The 21,675-nt window shown below is 44.6% G+C and overlaps 1 protein-coding gene across 4 annotated transcripts in view; it reads right to left on the bottom strand.

The window, feature by feature from the left end:
- Positions 1–1,115: 1,115 nt before the first annotated feature.
- Positions 1,116–21,675, bottom strand: part of KLF12 (Kruppel like factor 12) — a 568,201-nt gene continuing 547,641 nt past the window's right edge. For all 4 annotated transcript variants that reach the window (XM_033949555.1, XM_033949554.1, XM_033949556.1 and 1 more), the window contains one exon: positions 1,116–2,368. In XM_033949555.1, coding sequence (XP_033805446.1) covers positions 2,187–2,368 — 182 coding nt within the window. In that variant the 3' untranslated portion in view covers positions 1,116–2,186. The remainder of the gene's footprint in view (positions 2,369–21,675) is intronic.

Here is a 21,675-nt window from a genome sequence, read left to right as displayed (position 1 = left end):
AATTTCCAATCGGTGTTGATTAGGCCAATCAATTAAGTTGTGTGCATACATCGGCTACGCTTGCCAGTGTATGTGCACAACGTTTAGGTGCCATTTACAGAATGTGAAATCTTTGCAGCCTTGTATCTTTATATATGTAAACGATGGCATTCTCAAATCCTCATGTAACCTTGTATGCAATCTACACATGCAAATGTCACTATTTGCATATGTAAATGGTTTTAAAGCAAAATCCATATTTTATTACCTCTGTGTGGTCAAGATCTTTAAATAAGAATAAAGTTATACAGTGCACTGAGGGTATTGTACTAATACCAAACGCTATTACTGATTTTATTTCAATTTTAAAATGCATATGAATGCATGTTCAAGTTATAGAACCTTCTGAGAGATCCAGGGAGGATCTGCTTATCAATAAATTTCAATTAAATTTCCTGCCTCTGCCTGTAGTTTTTTGTTCTTTTAAGAACATTAAAAATACTGTTACAGAAAATAAAAGACTATATCTCAGTTAAAAATTCTACAATGATGAGAATGCAGTATGAAGGTTAATTTTATTTTCATTTTTGTGCAATCTCCAAAACTAAGAACTTCCAGGTGCTTGTCAGTAAAACATATTGCAAAGGGGTCTTTTATTGTATGCCCCTTATTTTCAAACTATAAACATTGTAACCGATAAAAAAGTGTACCAAGCCTCTCTGAGAAACTGACTAAGCTGTAATTTGATTCACATGGTCTTCCTCAGCAATCTATGGATGATATATCGGATGAAACAATTTGCTTTCGGTCCACATGCTAGAAGATTGGCGCTAAGTCCCTGTGGAGATTTTATGGAGCGGTTTGTGCAAGATATATTGTTAGAGAGTTTGCTCATGCGCTCTGTCCCTCCCCCTCTTGTTCTCATGGGGGGAACCTGGTGGACTTAGTACACGGATGATCTTTCCAGGTACACACAATTTACTGGCCCATACTAAACACCCAAAGTTAGCATGATGACAGGGTCTACTGCTGAAACTTGGAACAACTTTCTAGCTGTAAAGTCACTGCTTTAGCAGTAAAGGGGAGCTATACCTTTCTGATAGATCTACCAGGGCAATAATGCAAGAGAAAGGGGGTACCTTGAAGTGTAACTATTTATTTGTCTATGAATTAGGGCCCATTTCAGATAATCAGAGCACCCGAATGATATGGAAAATATATTAATTCCTTTAGAGCAGACCGAGTACACAATTAAACTACAAAAGCCATATTCTTAATTATTGCTTTTATCAGCAGGAGGTGCAGCATTTCCAGTTGTCCATTGCTTGATTAGTACATTCACTGTTATGCCTGGCTAGCCACACCCCCGTGCCTTTATGACAAGGGATATAATATCTTATAAATAAGGTTCACTTTGCTAATTCCTCGTAACAAAATGATGCAGGAGGAGAGCCGGCAGCTACCATGTTATGACTAAGTGGCAAATGTGACTCAGCTCTCTATACAAACCAGAAAACATTTTGAACGATGCCGTTGGTTTTGGAGAACCAACCTTATGCTTCAGATGAAACACCGCCCTCTCTTCATTTCCAGGCTACAATAAATAAAACACCAACAGAAGATTATTATAAGTTGAGTTTCCCGAGGACACATCATGGCAATATTCTATTGACTCCTCTTTCCTTTTCTACTCATGGAACTCTTCCAGCAGACACTTCTTCTTCATCCCGCTGCTGACACAGCAAGCAGGGTTGACTTTTCACTGTGTTACTTAGATGATCCTCAAAAAAGAGTGATAACGTTTCAGAAAGCATGAAACAAAAAGCACAAACCAAAATAAAATGGACGGCAATCCTCCAAAATAGTTGTGGTAATAGATCTTCAAGTGTGGGACAGCTCCTGAGGAAGGTACATCCAACTGCAGAGGAAACATCCATTATACAAACTGTTTACAGGTGCAAAATGGAAACTAAAGCCTGTGCTTTAGGCATTAAAGTTTCTATTTCAGAGGCCTATGTGCAGGTATAGCCCTGCTTGAGACTTTGTTTCAGACAGAAAGGAGAGGAGTGGCACTTCCTGTCTTTTATCTGTTTTGGACACTCTGGAATGTCCATTCCTATGAACACTGTAGAGTGGGGTTCAGCCCTGCTGAATTTGATGTTGGCTAAGAGATCCAGCTCTTATGCTTGTGTTGTGGAGCTACAGCTTCAAACTAGCATGTGCCTCCGGCGATGAAGCGCCAAATGATCTGAGCGGGAGAAGCTGCGGTCACAGTCCGCACACTTGAACGGTTTCACACCCGTGTGCTTGCGGTAATGCCTTGTCAGTTCATCTGAACGAGCAAACTTCCAGGTGCAGCCCTCCCAGGTACACTTGTAGGGCTTCTCTCCTAGATGAAAACAAACAAGATAAATATGTGAATAGTAGTAATTTGTCCATATATTGATGATAGCAGGAGACAGAGTACTGGTACTCAGTAAAACTAGAGAGCACAGAACTCGACATTCAAAAGATCTAGATGCTTATATCTGACTCTTACAATTTTCTCAGGTTTAGCACCTAAATACACTGGTTGGAAGGAGCATAAATTTAAACTTAAGTATACCATAATTTACAGAAAACTTATATTTACAATGTCTAAAAAAGGAGATGGGGCAGATCAGTGGAGCGAAGTTGCAAACAGTGGGCTTCCAACAGATATATCAGATTAAGGTAATCCAATACCTCAACCTCAATCTAAGGTGCTTCAGTTTTAGGAGTGTTACGTTTAATTTCAACCCCTTTGTTCAGTCTAATTTTTCAATGCCTAAAACTGTCTGAATAAAGGATCCTAAATTACGAATCTAACTAAGGCCTCTAAACTGAGGCACCAAGCACCTTTTGAATATCTGGCTCTGAATGTCCCAGAGAACAATCACAAAACAAAGTTACAGATACTTTTTGATTTATGACTTACAGTATGCTATAAGGATTTAAAAAAAAAGGGGGAACTATTGAGAACACATCCTTGAAACTAAAAAAAAAAATAAAAATGAATAGACTCTTAGGGAGCTCTTTAACCAAGCTATCATAATTCAGTCAATTAGGAATGTAATACATTTTAAAACTATGATATTTTGCGATATTGCCAACATTCACACAAACATAGCCAGTAATGCAAAACAAACTCAGTACAACCCAAATGAAACATTAGTAAGCTGTGCTGCATTTCAATGTGGGCAAACAGTGGCATAGCAGGGGTGAGAGACACCCGGGGGTGGCGCCTCTCCTCCATCCTCTCCTCCATCCTCTTCTCTGCCCCTCCTTCACACGCTCCTTCCCTGCCCCCTCCTGCCATGCGCATGTCACTTTCCTTCTTTCAAACCTCTGCAACGTTCCTGGCATGAGCAGCAACCCCCAAGCTGCTGTTGCACTAGCGTTGGCTCTTCCTCTGATGTCACTGCCTAGGCATGGGTCTAGGAAGTGGCATCAGAGGTAGAGCCGACGCTGGCGTGACGGTAGATTGGGGGTTACTGCTTGCGCCAGGAATGTTACAGAGGTACGGAGGAAGGGAAGTAGTGCACGCATACAGCAGTGGGAGTGGGGGTGGGGGTGGGGGCAGAAAGGAGGATAGGTACCTACACCCTTACTAAGAGGGCGCCCGGGGCAGACCGCCCCTGTCCCCCCCTTGCTATGCCACTGCGAGCAAAGCAGCTCATTGATATTAAAATGGGCAATATGGACCACAATATATTTTACAATCCATGTTATTTCATTGAAAGTTAACTATAATCTTAAGAAGTATAGTTAATTTTCTTGAGATCATTGGAGATCCAAATTCTGTAAGTTATGGCCCAGCTTCTCTAACCGGTGCTGATTTTTTAAGTGCTGGTAGGTGCCCAAGCTCAGGGGGGGGGGGGGGGAAAAGGCAATTTAAACGATTTTTTTTAACTGAGTTCCAAGATGCCTACTGGTGCCTAAAAAATCAGCACTGGAATCACACCTTTGTAGGTGCTTTAGGCCGCTTAACGCCACTGTGGGTGTGGCTAACTCTGAACATGGCATTAGGCGGCCTAAAGCACCTACTTAGGCATGAGAGAGTGGTTGACCGCTGGAATAATCTTCCACTTCAGGTCACTGAGGCCAGCAGCGTGCCTGATTTTAAGGCCAAATGGGATAGATACGTGGGATCTATTCACTGAGTTAGGTGGGGAAGGGTCATTGCGGTGGGCAGACTGGATGGGCCGTGGCCCTTATCTGCCGTCTATTTCTATATGTTCTATATGTTTCTATATGATTCGTGACAAAAATATGCGCCAGATATGTTTGCCTGGAAAACCCTGGTCTACATTTTTGGCACCTATCTTTCCCAAAGGCATGATTCTCTGAACAGCATTATCACTTGATGGACACATGATCGGCAGCCACTTTACAGGTGGCCACCAATATCGGCGCCGTATAGAGAATCCAGGCCTATGTGCATAAGTGGTAGCCCTGGCCATGTCCTAAACAAGCTTTGCAAATACTTGTGAACTGAGTTGGTACCTACTATCCAATTAATTTTAAGCCAATTATGAGGTACTAATTGCTTGTTATTGATGCCAATTAAGCTTTTTAAATAATTTAGAGCTAGATTTTCAAAAAAACATGTAAAAAAAATGACAGGCTACTATCGCAGCCATTTAGCGATTTTAATAAAGCATGTCATTCGCCAAAAAATGCTCATGCAAATGAGGTTGGCGGAGAGTAGCGAAGACTCGCTAAGTACGCATGTGCCGTTCACTGGTTATAGTGATGGGCACACACGCAGAATAAATGACTCCCTCCCACCATCACAACAGCAGGAGAGATCCCCAGTGTCTCACGCTGACAACCAATACACCTCCCCTGCAGCAGGAGAGATGCCCAATCTCTCCTGCCCAAAGACCCCCTCCCCCCAGGCAGTGGGAGAGATTCCCAATGTGTCCCGCCGCCAACCGACACCCCCCACCCTGGCAACAGGAGAGATACCCAATCTCTTCCACCCAACCAACACACCCATCTGGCTACAGGAGAGATGCCCAATGTCTCCCGCCACCAACACCCCCCCATCCCAATCCCCCTCGGCAGCAGGAGAGTTGCCCACGCTCTCCTGCCACCACACAACCCCCTGTGCCTCTGATGATCCCTACCCTCTCCCCTTACCTTAAACAATCTGGGCCAATCAGAGCCTTAGGCCCCTCCCTGGATGCATAAGGCCCCACTCATAGGAGGAACCTTAAACAACCTAAGCCAATCAGAGCCCCAGGCCTCTCTCTGGTGCATCCTAGAATGCACCCGTGTGCAAATTCCACAGCATGGAACTGCAAGGGGGCGTGGACCTATGAGGGGCATGTCTAACAGTTACCCACATGGGTTATATAATATTTGCATACCTTTAGTTCTCAGCTCTTTGGGGAGAACGGGATAGAAAACTAATTAAATAAATAAATGTATGAACCTAACTATCCACAGTTAGGTGTGAGCATTTACACTAGCCATTTGGTTGGCATAAGTGCTCACATCTAATGTTATTCATATAAATGCAGACATATGCTAGTATTCTATAAAAGCAACTAAGCATGCAACATTTTCTGCTTAAAATGGCTTTATGCACAAAAAATACTTTGCTAGGCATATGCAGTGTTGTACACATTATCCCCTAGATTCAATAAATGGTATGCAAATTTCCACATGCACACTTGTGCACTATCCTGAGATGCACACACAACTAAATTAGCTAACAAGCCAATAGGCCATTTTTTTCTACATGGTAAAAAGTGGCCTTAGCAAGCAAGAATAACATATAAGTATGGACAAAGGCCACTTTTTGCTACAGTGTAGTGATAGGGCCCCTAAATGTGGCAAGGGGGCAAGTAACTAACAATATTCTGTAAGCTATGGGGCTCATAATTGAAACAAAAAATACATCTAAAAACCTGCCGAGGTTGACCAAGTGCTGATAATTGAAATGGGTTTTTAGACATATGCAGAGACTTTTAGGCCTGTTGTGCACCCAGAGCTGAAAGGGGCATTTTTGGAGGAGTGGGTAGGGAGGGATGGCCTAAACTTAGTTGTACTGCAGAGATAATCAAAAGTTTGATGAGGCTGCCTAGATGGAACTTATACGTTGTGACTTAGGCGATCTAAAACCAGGTATAAGTACCCAAAAGGTATCCAAAGTTCAAGATAACCACTGCAGGGATAAAGACACCCCCCTTCCCTCCCCCCCCACCCCCCGCCCCGCCGTATTCACTGAGTTCATCGCACCCCCACAAAGTTCAGAATAAAAATATACATATCTGCCTCCAGAACATCAGCACTTGGCATAGGAAAGCCTAGTAGAGCTGCACAGAGATGGCTTAAGTAGTCTGGGGAGTGGGCAACTGAACCATAGAAAGGAGGATTCAGGCCCATAAGCCACTCTAACCACTACATTCATGGTGGAACATGTGCACCCACCAAAACCCCCAAACCCTACTGTACTGCATTATAGGTGGCACCTGAAGCCATAAGGGCTATTGGGGTGGGTATAGTGGGTTTTGGGGGTGTTATGAGGGGCTCAACATGATCTGCAGGGGAGTTCTGGTGAGATGTTTATGTGGCACCCTTTTTGTGAAGTTCACAGCAGTGCCCTATAAGGTGCCCCATTGCTGTGTTGCCAGGTCTGGGTGGCCAGTCTATCATTTTGCTGGCCCGTCCCACGTCCAAAAGGTCTTGTTCTGAGCATTTGGGACTTGGACGATTTTTGAGATGAGAATGTGGTATAAAGATGGATGTACTACTGGTCAGGAAGTAGATGATTTTAAAAATACTGTATATATATTTTGGATGTACTTTTCAAGAATAGACATTTTGCCGCTGTCAAATTTGGGCGACCAGCGCCATACGTGTCTTTTGATTATGCCCTCCACTTATGTAAGTATTAGCCCTTCCCATGCTCCACCCATTTATATACCTCCTTGCATTTACTAGCTATGCCACTTACACACACCCTTAGTTGTTTTGCTAAAGTGCTGTTATTCCTTATATTAAGCGAACAAACAGAAGAATGCCTCGCCTTCAGGGAAGAACAGTTAAACAAAAAAGGCAAGGGTGGTGTCTTTTCAACCGGTAATATAATCTTTATTCACCAAATATAGTCAACAAGGATCTCTGTTTCGGGGTATGAGAACGCCTTCCTCAGGGGACATGTGAGTGATGAGTAGCAGCATAAACAGCTTCACTGCAGTGGGCATTCAGCTATAGAATTGCTTTTAGTAAGGATATTTAGCTGCTAAATGGAAAGTTATCCTGATGAAATGCAGGACAAAATTAAATGGACAGAGCCCTTACATTCAGTGCTGCTACCTATCTAAACAATGCATATGAACATATGGATTCAGGGCTTGATTCTATTTATAGCAGAAGAAAAATAGGCGCTGACTAGAATGGTGCTTAGCGTAATTCTATAAAAAGAACGCACCACATATAGAATTATGCTTAGCAGCCTATGAATCACTAACATTTAGGCACACCCATTTAGGTCAAAGAAAATCAGGCCTAAATACCTGCACCTAAGTTGTTTACGGACTGGGTATATTCTATATTAAGAACATAAGAACATAAGAAGTGCCTGTGCTAGGTCAGACCAGAGGTCCATCGTGCCCAGCAGTCCGCTCGCGTGGCGGCCCAACAGGTCTAGGACCTGTGTAGTAGTCCTCTATCTATACCCCTCTATCCCCTTTTCCTTGAGAAAATTGTCCAATCCCTTCTTGAACCCTATTACTGTACTCTGTCCTATTACGCCCTTTGGAAGCTCATTCATGCCCACCACCCACTGGGTGAAGAAAAACTTCCTAGCATTGGTTTTGAATCTGTCCCCTTTCAGCTTTTCCAAATGCCCTCTCGTTCTCGTAGTTTTTGAAAGTTTGAAGAATCTGTCCCTCTCCACTTTCTCTATGCCCTTCATGATCTTGTAAGTCTCTATCATATCCCCTCTAATCCTCCTCTTTTCCAGGGAAAAGAGCCCCAGTTTCTCCAGTCTCTTCGTGTATGAAAGGTTTTCCATACCTTTTATCAATCGCTTAACTTTTAGGAATGCCCATGATCCACTCATGCTACTCCCCTGGCTACAACCCCTTTTCAGATTTGTGCACTTTATACAATGCTACTAGCTTCAATTATGAGGAGTTTAATTGTCAATTATCAGCACCAATTGATCTTGTTAAACAATTAAGCTGTGCATTCAGGTCAGATGTGTGCACACTGCACAATTTAAGGCACTATGGGCTAGATTCACTAAAGTCAGCGATCGCTGCTAACCGATCCAATTCACAAAATGGCCCCCCTGCGTGTTTCTCCCCTCGATCGCCCATTTTCCGATCCGGCCATGCAAATTAGTAAAACCGTATGCAAAATAGTCAAGCGATTGATTCACTTGCATTGCTTGACTATTTAGCATCGGTTTTTACCGATCCTAAAACCCGATTGCTTGGGATTTTTTTTTCTTTTTTTTCTAATGGCACAGATATTTTGTATGTATTACACAAGCAAAATATCTGTCCATTTAAATAAAAAAAAAAAACACCGCTGCCACGGCTCTCCCCCAACGACCCCTGACAATCATAATTAACATTTTCTCTGCGTACAATGTGCTTTATGCTTTTTTAATTTCATGGTTACCATTATGTATAAATAAGATTATATTGTGTGTATATGAAAAATGAATGGAAGAAATTACAATTAGTACTATTATGGGGGTGGGATCTGGGACAGAGTTTGGGCGGGGGTACTCGGTTGATATTTGTTAGATATAGGGGGTACTTGGCTTGAAGAAGTTTTTTTTTTTTTTAATTTAGTTTTTAATGCCAAAAAAGTGCAATACAATTTATATACAAATAATAATCAAATAAACACTTATAAACAATCAGAACCTATACAAAAAATATAAATTTCTTCCCCATCCATCATTACCATCAGAAATAATACCAAAACTAAAGATATACTCCCCCTTCCCGATCCCACCCCCTGGACGTGTGGGTGCAATACAATGGAAAATAAAGATAAAAATAAAGGGCAACTATAACAAATCTACAAAAGATGTCAATGGACCCCAAACCAATTTGAATATCTTATTAAGCCCCAGCAAGTCAGCATTCATTTTCTCATACTTATAAGTTAAGCATAAGCTTGCCCACCAGAAAGGAAAACTAAGGCGATCCCAATTCTTCCAATTGCGAGTAATCATTTGCATGGCTATCCCGGTCATAATTAGAAGAAGTTGAGAAACACTGTGCTAGAAGATCAGCAGCCACTAGAAAAAGTCCCATAATACACAGGGGGAACTGGAAGACTCATTCTTAAAGGCACAATATCAGAAAACTGCCATTGACAGTAATAAAGCAATATCAAACATACACTTCAACACAAACAGCCTGCTCCCCTGAATATGGGGGCAGAACAGGCCCATTGTAATTACAGTTTATAGTGTGAAGTCATGTTCTTATTCTTAAATTATTTAAAACTACCTAAACCTAATTTTCTGTCATTCTATGCCTATGGTTGACATGAAAGGGAAAGAGAAAACAAAATGCAAGAATAGTGACCAGTATATATCTTGATTGTAAAGGTTTCTTTATTTCTGAAAGAAATTCTATAAACTTCAAAGCATTCACAGCCCTAAAATCCATAGAGATTTATTATGATAGCCTATTCTCCCGTACCACATGGTGTTTCTTTTTTCTGTCAGCTGCCACTAAGGAAGTCTGTAGTTTAAGATGCTGTTCCAAGAAATGTACATTCTAAAATTCCATTCTTGCAGAAAGTGGAAACTTGTTGTAGTAAGGTATATATACAACGATTCACTTCAGAGGAAGGGATATCACAAGTGGTATTTCTCTGTCGATGACACCCAGCTGAGCTAACAAGTGTCAGTAGCTATGATTAAAATCTGAATGGTATGGAAAAAAATGATGCAGTCACAGCCAGCAACACCATGACACATGACAGCACCATTGTGCTACTCCTAGGCTTAGCTTGTGACAGATTGGCAGCCTAAGAGCAATACACTGCAGCAAAGTACAAAGAAGATACATAGAAAAGATGGGGGCTGATATTCAAAGTGATTTAACCCGCCAGAAATGGCTCCTGGCTAAACCGCTTGTTTAGGGCTAACCAGTCATATTCAGTGGCACTTAACCAAATAGTCCTGGATTATCTAAATGGTGCCGTTTTTTAGACGACCAAGTTCAGTGAAAATGCCATTTAAATGACATTTTTCACTGATTTTCAAGGCATCTACTGGCGCCTATAATAGTGGTGATGGAACTGCACCTCCGTAGGCGCTTACTGGTGCCTAACGCCACTGTAGGTGTGGCTAACGCTGGAAAGTACCTAAAGAGGCACAATTCTTATCAAAGGTAGGTGCTGGAAATGTAGGCCTGGAAAACCATGGCCTACATTTCTGGCACTTACCTTTGCCTGAGGTGCGATTCTGTAACCCGTGCCGCCAGATGATTGACACGTGATCGGTGGCCGCCAATGACGGCAGTTACAGAATCCGAGCCATAGTGTTCCTGAAAATGTCCAGTTTGTGCCTTACCCAAAATTGACTATTTGGGGAGTCTTCTGGGGGCTGGTTATGTGCCATTACTCCATACTTAACTGGATAAGGTAACCACTTAAATAGGACCATATAAAAGTTAGTCCAATCTTTATGCAGTTTGCCATAGCTGGTTAAAGACTGAATATCGCACTTAATCAGCCATGTTTTCGCTGGCTCCACATACCCATACAGTTCCTTCCCAAACTCCACCACCTCACTCTCTAACCCCTTTCAAATCTAAAAAGTTTTTAACCACCGAACATGTATCACCTCAAGTTCCCGACAATTACTTAGGTAATCCATTTGTAATCCCTATGACAATTCTCATGTAAAGCTACAATTCTTGTAACCTATGACAATTTTATGTAAAGTTACAATTCTTGTAACCTCCTGGTAAATCTTATGTAATCTGCCTTGAACCGCAAGGTAATGGCGGAATAGAAATCACTAATATAATGTAATGTAATACCCAGAAATTCAATGCCAAAACCAGGACATGGTCCAACATTGAATTTCCAGAGATAGTGCCAGCAGCAGCCAGCAAAACACTGTTCACCACCAGCTGAATAACAGGCCCAGCTATGCAAAGCTGGAAATAATGGGGATAGCTATTCCACTCTGTAACCAAGCAGAAGAGTCTATGAGCACTGAGTAAGTCAGGAGCAGAGATTCAGTGGCACTTAGCTGGAGAGTGCTTTTGAATATCATGGCACTCGCCAGTTAGTGCCGGGATGGTTTGGGAGTTGAGTTGGGATGGACCCAGAATTTATCTGGGCACTGGCTGATATGCAATGCAGTGTTCATGTTTATTAAAATTTGCTGTATCGCTTTTTAAGCACAAAGCGATTTACCTTATATAAAATTATACATTAAAATTAGAAAGGAATGCCATTATTTACAGGAAAGCCACAATCACACACGAGAGCCCTAAGATCCACTTCTCAGCATACTCTTAACATTCCATCTCTAAGAATAATAGGCACTCGACGTACTACAACCTTTCCAGTAACTGCCCCCCACAATCTGGAATTCTCTTCCCATATATATAAGATCTGAACCCAACTTACAGAAATTTAAAAATAGTTTAAAATGTTGTGTTTTTTTTAAAGATGCCTTCAACTGACTACTCGATTCAAGTCCAGCAACTCTCAACTTCTCCCCGTCTCAATGTACTTTCCTTTTTTTGTACCTTTTCTTAATAAATATTGTAGTTCTCCCCCCCTTCCTATTGTGTCTTTATAGTTTAGTTTAAAAAAAAAAAAAAAGTTAAGTATGTTAAAAATTGTTTGTCTTCCCATACTCCAGTTAATGTTCCCATACTCAATTATTATTGTACAACGCTTAGTATTTCATGATAAGCGTTTAATCAAATAATCGAATAAACTTGAAACTTGATAATCAAACATCTTATTAACCCAAAAAAGGACTGCTCATCTAACCCTCAGAAGGCAAGATGTCATTCCAGAAATGCTTGAGTAAAAAAGTAAGTCTTAAGGTTAGTCTTAAAATTCTTAAAAGAGGATTCTGATCGAACAGACAATGGGAGATTATTCCAAAGAAAAGGGGCCGTGAAAGCCCAGATAATTAACTTGGCAAGCAGAACCACATAAAAAGCTACGCTAAGTTATTCAGGCATTGGCACTGAACACTGGCTGGACTTGGATGGCTTTTGGCAGCTGCGATACTCCAAAATATTCAGAATTAGGCCCGGCACTGAAAACTCAGGTCTATTTCACCCCGGCTTAATATCAACCAGAGTCCATTCTGGTTTCAGCACTAAAGAAAGATGTAAAATGAGCAAAGCTTTCTGAAAAGTCTTCAGGTTTGACGGAGTACACCCTAGGTGCTGAACGTGCCATGCAGCTGAAGAGTGCGCATTCTTTTCAGCTTATGGCTAAACCTTTCAACCACTAGAAAGAAATGCCTTTTCCCCGGTGTGCTGGTGTTTTACATTCTCTCTCCCACCTACACAATACAAGCCTTTTTCTATCTTGAGATACATTGACTTTGAAGTTGTTTCCCAATTTTGGTAGGTGCCAGGTCTTTTCTGCTCTGCTCTTTCATGTGTGTTTCTGTGATTTAATAGCAGAGCAAAATCCTTTGTGGTACAGTATTGCCAAGCCAATAGGGATAAGCACAGGACAAACATTTTTAGCTCATTGTCTGAGCCTTTTTTTTTCTTTTTTTTCATATTTTGAATTTTTTTTGTTTGTTTTGCACTTTTGTTTTAATAATTTTTTTTTAACATTCTCCCAGATTCCATAAATGGTGCACAAATGTATATACTATTCTGAGATGCATGAACAACTAAATGAGCCAATAATTGGATGCTAACAATCAATTACTGGTGTTACCTGGCAACAATTTGGATTTGTGCACTCATCTTGCTAAGTTATATTTTATAAAGCTCTATGTGCAAATTTGTTAGCATGCAACTCAAAAGGGGGAGTGGTCAGGGGCGAGGCATGGGCGGGTCAGAACATTCACTACATATGAATACCAGGGATATGCACCAGGATTTATACCAGGTTTCAACTGGTATAAATCCTCATGACCAATGTTTGGCATGGAAATCAGCTATAAGAGGTCCTTTTATTAAGGTGCACTAACCGATTTAGCACGCGCTAAATGCTAAGGTGCCCATAGAATATAATGGGCACCTTAGCATTTAGTGCACGCTAATCCTTAGCGTGTGCTAAATCAGTTAGTGTGCCTTAATAAAAAGACCCCTAAGTGTTATTCTACAAATGATGTGCAACTTGGAGCAACATTTAGGCCACCTTTATCAAGCTGTATTAGGGATTTTTATCAACAGCCTTTGCAGTAAAAGCTCCGACGCTCACAAACTTCTTAAGAGCATCGGAGCTTTTATCTCAGCGGCCAGCAATAAAAAAACCCTAATGTGGCTTGATAAAAGGGGGCCTTAGAGAATAGCATTCCATGTGGATTTTTTTTTTGGTACCGATTTACTGATTAAATTTATTAACCTTATTCTGTGCCATCAAGAGATTGTTTTAACTAGTCCTGCTCTTCTAACTGCAGTTCATTCTGCATGAACAACAAGCAGCAGCTGGGGTAGGATTTGAGTTAGGGAAACAGGACAGGACCATTTGTTGACAATTCCTAAAAAAGACTGCTTAGGCTCCGAAAGCAGTCATTTACTCCACCTGTCTCTCTGGAGCTCACGCTGGAAGCTGCACTTCAAAATTCGCCTAACTCTGCTTCTAACAGAGACTTTGCTTCTAATCAAATCAAGTATGATAACATTCTCTGTGAATTGTTTTAATCTGTAGTAAATTTTGTTTTAAAAAGTGCATTGCAATTCAGTATTGCATTCTTGTCACTTCCTTTCAAACTCTTGCATATCCTCTATATTTCAAGCCCCAAGATGGCTCTCTCTCTGTCCCCCTTCCTCAAAAAGACTGCCTAGGCTCTGAAAGCAGTCATTTACTCCACTTGTCTCTCTGAAGCTCATGCTGGAAGCTGGACTACAAAGTTCTCCTAACTCTGCTTCTAACAGAGACTTTTTGCTTCCATAAAACTGCACCCTTAACAATGAATATGCAAACTTCTACACCCACACAGGGAATCCAGCTTTCCAATTGTGATTCAGGAAATTCCACAGTACTGAAACCATCCTTCTCGACATCATTGACGACTGTTGGAAATTCATAGATAAGGGTAATGATGTCCTTCTGGTGCTGCTGGATTTCAGTGTGGCGTTTAACACTATTGACCAACCTCTCATCATTAAACGGCTCTCTGAAATTGGAATCCGAGACATTGCACTATGATTGTTCACCTCCTTCTGGAATAACAAATCCCAAAGCGTTCTGCTCAACAATGTGCTATCGAAACTGAAACTGATCAAATACAGTGTTCCACAGGGGGCTCTGCTATCCTCCCTATTATTTAATCTCTATATTAGACCTGTCCTAGACATAGCCCGCAAATATCAAATACAGATTCATTCATTCGCAGATGACATCCAACTGTACCTACTGCTATGAGAAACCCATGATGCCCAGATTGCCCAAAATGCCTCTCAGAAATCAAAAACTGGATGTCTGTCAACATATTACAAGTAAATGTCTCCAAAGTGGAATACCTTTGGATCTGCAAAGAACACTGTAACTGCACCTGTCCCTCGCGGTACTGGGACTCGACAGCCATAACTGCATAAGTACAAGTGCGCAGCCTAGGAATATTCCTTGACTGCAACCTGTTGATTTCCAACCATATCTCTCAGGTGGTATCTTCCTCATTTTACTACCTGAGACAACTCTGAAAAATAAGGAACTATTTTTCGGAGACTGACTTCACCCAACTACTTTATGCCTTAGCACTCTCCCACATGGATTACTGCAATGAGCTATTCAACGGTCTCATGATGAAGAACATACAATGTCTCTCTCCAGTGTATACAAAAAGCAGTGATCGGTCTTCTAAAAAAAACCTCCATGCCCGCAACTCTGTCTTCCAGGCTCTAGCATCGGCTCATTGGCTGCCCATAGCCAAATGTTGGAACAACTTTGATTTTTTTCTGATTGGAGACTTTTTGCAAGGTTTTCTGGCTCAGTATTGGGTTTTTTTGGAACAGTTTATTTTTCCTCCATCTATGTAGAGTTTTTTTTATATATACCGTATTTTCACGTAGATAACGCGCACCCGTGTAAACCGCGCACACGGGTATAGCGCGCGAAAAACACACATTTATGTACAGAAATTTTTATATACCGCACACACCTGTATACCGCGCATGCTGCCCGACTCTCCTTTCGTCCGCCCCGACTCTCCTCTGGCCACCCCAACTCTCCTTTCACCCGCCCCGACTCTCCTCTCCACCTTGAAGTCCTGTCCTCACCCTGAAAGCCTGATGCCCCCCCCCGACGTCCGATTCACCCCCCTCCCCCGCAGGACCGCTCGCACCCCCACCCCGAAGGACCGCTCGCACGCACCCGCACCCCCACCCTGAAGGACCGCTCGCACGCACTCCCACCTGCACCCGCACCCCCACCCTGAAGGACTGCTCGCACCCCCACAGTCTCCCGACCCCCCCCCATCATGTAGAAGCTCCTACCGGTGTCCTGCTGCTTCCTCTTGGCGGTCCCGACTCCCCGACACGATCGGGGCAAGAGGGAGCTCAAGCCCTCTTGCCCCAGCCTACCGCGGCACCCCCGACACGATCGGGGCAAGAGGGAGCTCAAGCCCTCTTTCCCCAGCCAAGCACGGCACCCCCGACACGATCAGGGCAAGAGGGAGCTCAAGCCCTCTTGCCCCCCCGACTCCCCGACACGATCGGGGCAAAAGGGAGCCCAAGCCCTCTTGCCCCGCCGACTCCCCAACTCCACGACAATATCGGGCCAGGAGGGAGCCCAAGTCCTCCTAGGCCTGGCAACCCCCCCCCCCCCGCTAGTTGTTCGGGCCAGGAGGGAGCCCAAACCCTCCTGACCACGGTGACCCCCTACCCCCACCCCGCACTACATTATGGGCAGGAGGGATCCCAGGCCCTCCTGCCCTCAACGCAAACCACCCTCCCCCCAACGACCGTCCCCCCAAGAACCTCCGACCGCCCCCCCCAGCCGACCCGCGACCCCCCTGGCCGGCTCCCACAACACCCCCACCCCCCTTCCCCATACCTTTGTGTAGTTGGCCGGACAGACGGGAGCCAAACTTGCCTGTCCGGCAGGCAGCCAACGACGGAATGAGGCCGGATTGGCCCATCCGTCCCAAAGCTCTGCCTACTGGTGGGGCCTAAGGCGCCTGGGCCAATCAGAATAGGTCCGGGAGCCTTAGGTCCCTCCTGGGGGCGGGGCCTTGGGCACATGGTCGGGTTGGGCCCATGTGCCTCAGGCCCCGCCCCCAGGTGAGACCTAAGGCTCCCGGACCTATTCTGATTGGCCCAAGCGCCTTAGGCCCCACCAGTAGGCGGAGCTTTGGGACGGATGGGCCAATCCGACCTCATTCCGTCATTGGCTGCCTGCCGGACAGGCGAGTTTGACTCCCGTCTGTCCGGCCAACTACACAAAGGTACGGGGAAGGGGGTGGGGGTGTCGTGGGGGTCAGCCAAGGGGGTCGCGGGTCGGCTGGGGGGGCGGTCGGGGGTTCTTGGGGGGGGCGGTCGTTGGGGGGAGGGGGGTTTGCGTCGAGGGCAGGAGGGCCTGGGATCCCTCCTGCCCGTAATGTAGTGCGGGGTGGGGGTAGGGAGTCGCCGTGGCCAGGAGGGTTTGGGCTCCCTCCTGACCCGAACAACTAGCGGGGGGGGGGGGGGGTCGCCAGGGCCAGGAGGACTTGGGCTCCCTCCTGGCCCGATATTGTCGGGGAGTTGAGGAGTCGGCGGGGCAAGAGGGCTTGGGCTCCCTCTTGCCCCGATCGTGTTGGGGGTGCCGCGGTTGGCTGGGGCAAGAGGGCTTGAGCTCCCTCTTGCCCCGATCGTGTCGGGGGTACCGCGGTTGGCTGGGGCAAGAGGGCTTGAGCTCCCTCTTGCACCAATCGTGTCGGGTGTCGGGACTGCCAAGAGGAAGCAGCAGGACACCGGTAGGAGCTTCTACATGATGGGGGGGTCGGGAGGCTGTGGGGGTGTGAGCGGTCCTTCAGGGTGGCGGTGCGGGTGCAGGTGGGAGTGCGTGCGAGCAGTCCTTCGGGGTGGGGGTGCGGGTGCATGCGAGCGGTCCTTCGGGGTGGGGGTGCGAGCGGTCCTGCGGGGGGGAGGGTGAATCGGACGTCGGGGAGGGAACTATGTAAAAAAAATTTTGTACAACGCGCTCACACGTATATCACGCAAGGGTATGCGCGGTATGTAAAAACCACGTATAACGCGCGCGTTATATGCGAGAAAATACGGTACTGTTCTTTTCTTCCCAGTTTTAAGTAGCCAATGATTAGTAGGCATTGCACCTTTGTGTAGTGTGGCTTTGTCATATAATGCCTGGATCGTTTTTTGAGGCTTTGGGGTCCTTTTACTAAGGCGCACTAGCCTATTTAGCTGGCTAAATGCTAATGTGTCCATTATATTCATATTCTATGGATGCATTAGCGTTTAGCACGTGCTAAAACGGCTAGCGCGCCTTAGTAAAAGGACCCCTTTGTTTGGTAATAATATAATATATGAAGCTCCTTGTAAATCCTCCCAATCTCATTAACTAGCAAACAGTGGGCTTCTTTTACAAAGCTGCGATAGCAGCTGCTGCTGTGGTGATTGTTCCAATGCCCATAGGGATTTAATGAGCATCTGAGAGTTTTCCACATAGAAGCCGCTACCACGGCTTTGTAAAAGGGGGGAGGGGGGAGGAGTATAATTTCAATTATCCCAATATAAGCCTGACTTTAGTTCCAGACAAGATAGTGGAAACTATTAAAAGAATAAAATTATGGAATAGATGGTATAATGGGTCAGAGGCAACATGGGTTCAGCCAAGAGAAGTCTTGTATCACCAATTTGATGCATTTCTTTGAAGGTGTGAATAAACAAGTGAATAAAGGAGAGCCAGTGTACCTAGATTTTCAGAAAGCTTTCAACAAAGTTCCTCTTGAGATACCCCTGAGAGAATTAAAGTCATGAGATAGGAGGCAATGTTCTGTTGTTGATTAGGAATTGGTTATTGGACAGAAAACAGAGGTAGGGTTATATGGCCATTTTTCTTAAAGGAGGAGGGTGAATAGTGGAGTGCCACAGGGATCTGTACTGAGATAGATGCTATTTAACATATTTATAAATGATTTGGAAATTGGATTAACAAGTGAGGTGATTAAATTTTCAAAGTTGTTAAAACATATGCAGACTGCGAAAAATTTCAGGAAGACCTTAGGAAATTGGAAGACTGGGCATCCAAATGGCAGATGAAATGTAATGTGGACAAATGGAAATTGATGCACATTGGGAAGAATAATCCAAATCATAGCTACCTAATGCTAGGGTCTCCCTTAGGAGTCAGGATCCAAGGAAAAGATCTAGGTGTCATTGCAGACAGTATGCTGAAATCCTGTGCCCAGTGTGTGGTGGTGGACCATAAAAGCAGACAGGATGCTAGAAATTATTAGGAAAAGGATGGTAAATAAGACCAAAAATATTATAATGTCCCTTTATCACTCCATGGTGCAACCTCAACTTGTGTATTGCATTCAATTCTGGTCACTGTATCTTAAAAAAAAGATATAGAGGAATTAGAAAAGGTTCAAAGAAGGGTGCCGAAAAGTGGATGGCACTCCTTTCATATGAGGTTAAATAATAATAATAATAACTTTATTTTTTCTATACCGCCACAATCTTGCGACTTCTAGGCGGTTTACAGTGAAGAGAGATGGACAATCAGCGAATTACAGAGTACAAATAGGGAAGATATCACTGAACAGTCAGTGATTACAGAGTACAATTAGTGAGAACACAATATCAACATGTTACAGTGAAGCGGGCTGGACAATCAGCAAATTCCAGAATACAGTTGGGGAAGATGTCACTGAACAGAATACAATTAGTGAGAATCCACAGTATTGACATATTGTTAAGTTTTAGAAGGGATATCTGACTAGGAGATAAATCTATCGAACAGAGATGTCTTAATTTCTTTCCGAAATGCGCCATAGGTCGACCCGGCTCTGCTGATGTAATTGCCCAGGCAGGTCTGCTGTTTGCTAGCTTGAAACTTAAAAGTTCTGTCAGTGATCTTTGGATAGGGATCTTCAGCTTGGAAAATTGATGGCTGAAGGTAATTTGATTAAGGTCTATAAAATCTTGAGTGGTATAGGACAAGTAAATGTAGATTGATTTTACTCTTTCAAAACGTGTAAAAACTAGAGGACACTCAATGAAATACTGTAATATGGAAATAATTTTAAAACAAACAGGAGAAAATATTTTTTCACTCAAAGAATAGTTAAGCTCTGGAACTCATTCCTAGAGGATGTGATAACACTGGTCAGTATATCTGGGTTTATAAAAGGTTTGAACAAGTTCCTTCAGGAAAAGAACAGTCTAATACTAATACAGACATGGGGGAAATTACTGCTTGCCCTGGGATTGGTAGCATGTAATGCTGCTACTATTTGGGTTTCTGCCAGGTACACTACTTGCGACCTGGATATCCTACTGTTGGAAGTAGGATACTGGGCTAGATTGACAATTGGTCTGACCCAGTGTGGCTCTTCTTATCTCATCAATTTTTAATCTTTACACTTCAATTAACTGTGAAAAAAGTATAGAGGGGCATAATCAAAAAAAACGTCTAAGTCCCTTTTTGGCCTAAGGCCTTAAACGTTGAAAGCAGAAGCATGGAAAGTGTCCATAACCAAAACAAACTTCCTTGTTTTGAAAATGGCCTGCCTCTACATTCAGCTGTTTAAAAGCCCAGCCAACCACTATGTCTACAAGTACATCCCCACGACGTCTACACTTATATCCCATAATGAACCAAAAAAACGCATAAGCCCAAAACGTCAACACAAGGGCTTTTAGGTGAAGGAGAAGCAGCAGCGGCACCCCCGACGATATCGGGACAAGAGGGAGCCCAAGCCCTTTTGCCCTGGCGATCATGCCCACCCCCGCCGAGTACGATCGGGCCAGGAGGGAGCCCAAGCCCTTCTGGCCCCAGCGACCCCCTGACTGTATATGGCTAGGAGGGAGCCCAAGCACTCCTGGCCCCGGCAACCCCCCCCGACTCAATATGGCCAGGAGGGAGCCCAAGCCCTCCTGGCCCCGGCGACCCCCTACCCCCCACCCCCCACTACAATATGGGCAGGAGGGATCCCAGGCCCTCCTGCCCTCGACACAACCTCCCTCCCCCCAAGGACCGCTCCCCCGAACCCCCGATTGGCCCCCCCCTGCCGACTCGCAACCCCTCTGGCCCACCCCATGATCCCACCTCCCCACCCCCCTTCCCCGTACCTTCAACATTGGCTGGACAGACGGGTGCCAAGCCCGCCCATCCGGCAGGTCAGCCGGCTCCGGAATGGGGCCGGATTGGCCCAGGCGGCTGAAACTCCACCCACAAGTGGGGCCTGAGGCGCCTGAGCCAATCAGAATAGGCCCGGGAGCCTTAGGCTCCTCCTGTGGGCGGGGCCTTAAGCACATGGGCCCAACCCGGGCTTGGGCTCCCTCTTGCCCCGATATCGTCGGGGGTGCCGTGGTTGCCACGGGGCAGGAGGGCTTGTGCTCCCTTCTGCCCCGATGTCGTCAGGGAGGTCAGAGGTGCCGCGGGGCAAGAGGGCTTGGGCTCCCTCTTGCCCCGATGTCATCGAAGGGTGCCACGGGTGCCCGGGGCAGGAGAGCTTGGCTCCCTCTTGCCCCGATGTTGTGTGTGTGTGTGAGAGGGGTGATGTATCGTGGCAGAAGAGGTGGCTCATCTCCCCTACCGTGATGCCATCACTCCTCTACCCGAACTGCTCGCAACCCACCGCAGTTAAGATAGGGCATCTCTCCTGCCACGGGTCGCGGCAGTTTGGGTAGAGGAGTGATGGCATCACGGTAGGGGAGATGAGCCATCTTTCCTGCCGCGATGGTTGTGGTGGGTAAGTGGGTAGGTTGCCAGGCCGCTGAACTGATCGTGCCAGTGGCCCTCAGCTCAGCAGCCCCTTTTTCGGCACTTAGACTTGGTTTGACTTTGTCTAAGTCAAAAAGGTATAAGTGCTGACTAGGCAACCTGCCTAAGGTTTTGTTTATACCTGCTGCACACCTAGGTGTAGGTCGGCCCACCTCCCGCCCACCGCCTGCCCTTTCCCCTCCTCTAAACATGCCTCTTTTCTCTCTGTGCATTTAGAGGCATGGGAAAGGCCTAAGCTGGTTTTAGATACGTCTAAAAACCAGCTTTGGTTATGGGTACTTGGACAATCAGGTTTTTTGATCATCCAAGTAGTCATTTAGGATACTTTTTAGACTTTTTTTTTTAAATTATGAACCCCATATTGTCCACCATAACTTAATCTGTGAAACATTTATCTGAGTGAACCATGCTCTTCAATCAAATTTATGGAGACCTGACATGTACCCTGTTTCTTTTTTTTGTTTGATTTTCCAATTTTAAACATGAACATTATTCCTTTCAAGAAATCAAGTGAAAGAACAACTATACATCAAAAGAACATAAATACTAGGAAATATTTTTAATATATCTTCCAACTAT

The sequence above is a fragment of the Geotrypetes seraphini genome, chromosome 6 (assembly GCF_902459505.1).
Source record: "Geotrypetes seraphini chromosome 6, aGeoSer1.1, whole genome shotgun sequence".
Classification (NCBI taxonomy): Eukaryota; Metazoa; Chordata; class Amphibia; order Gymnophiona; family Dermophiidae; genus Geotrypetes; species Geotrypetes seraphini.
This window is presented reverse-complemented; position numbering and strand designations above follow the sequence as displayed.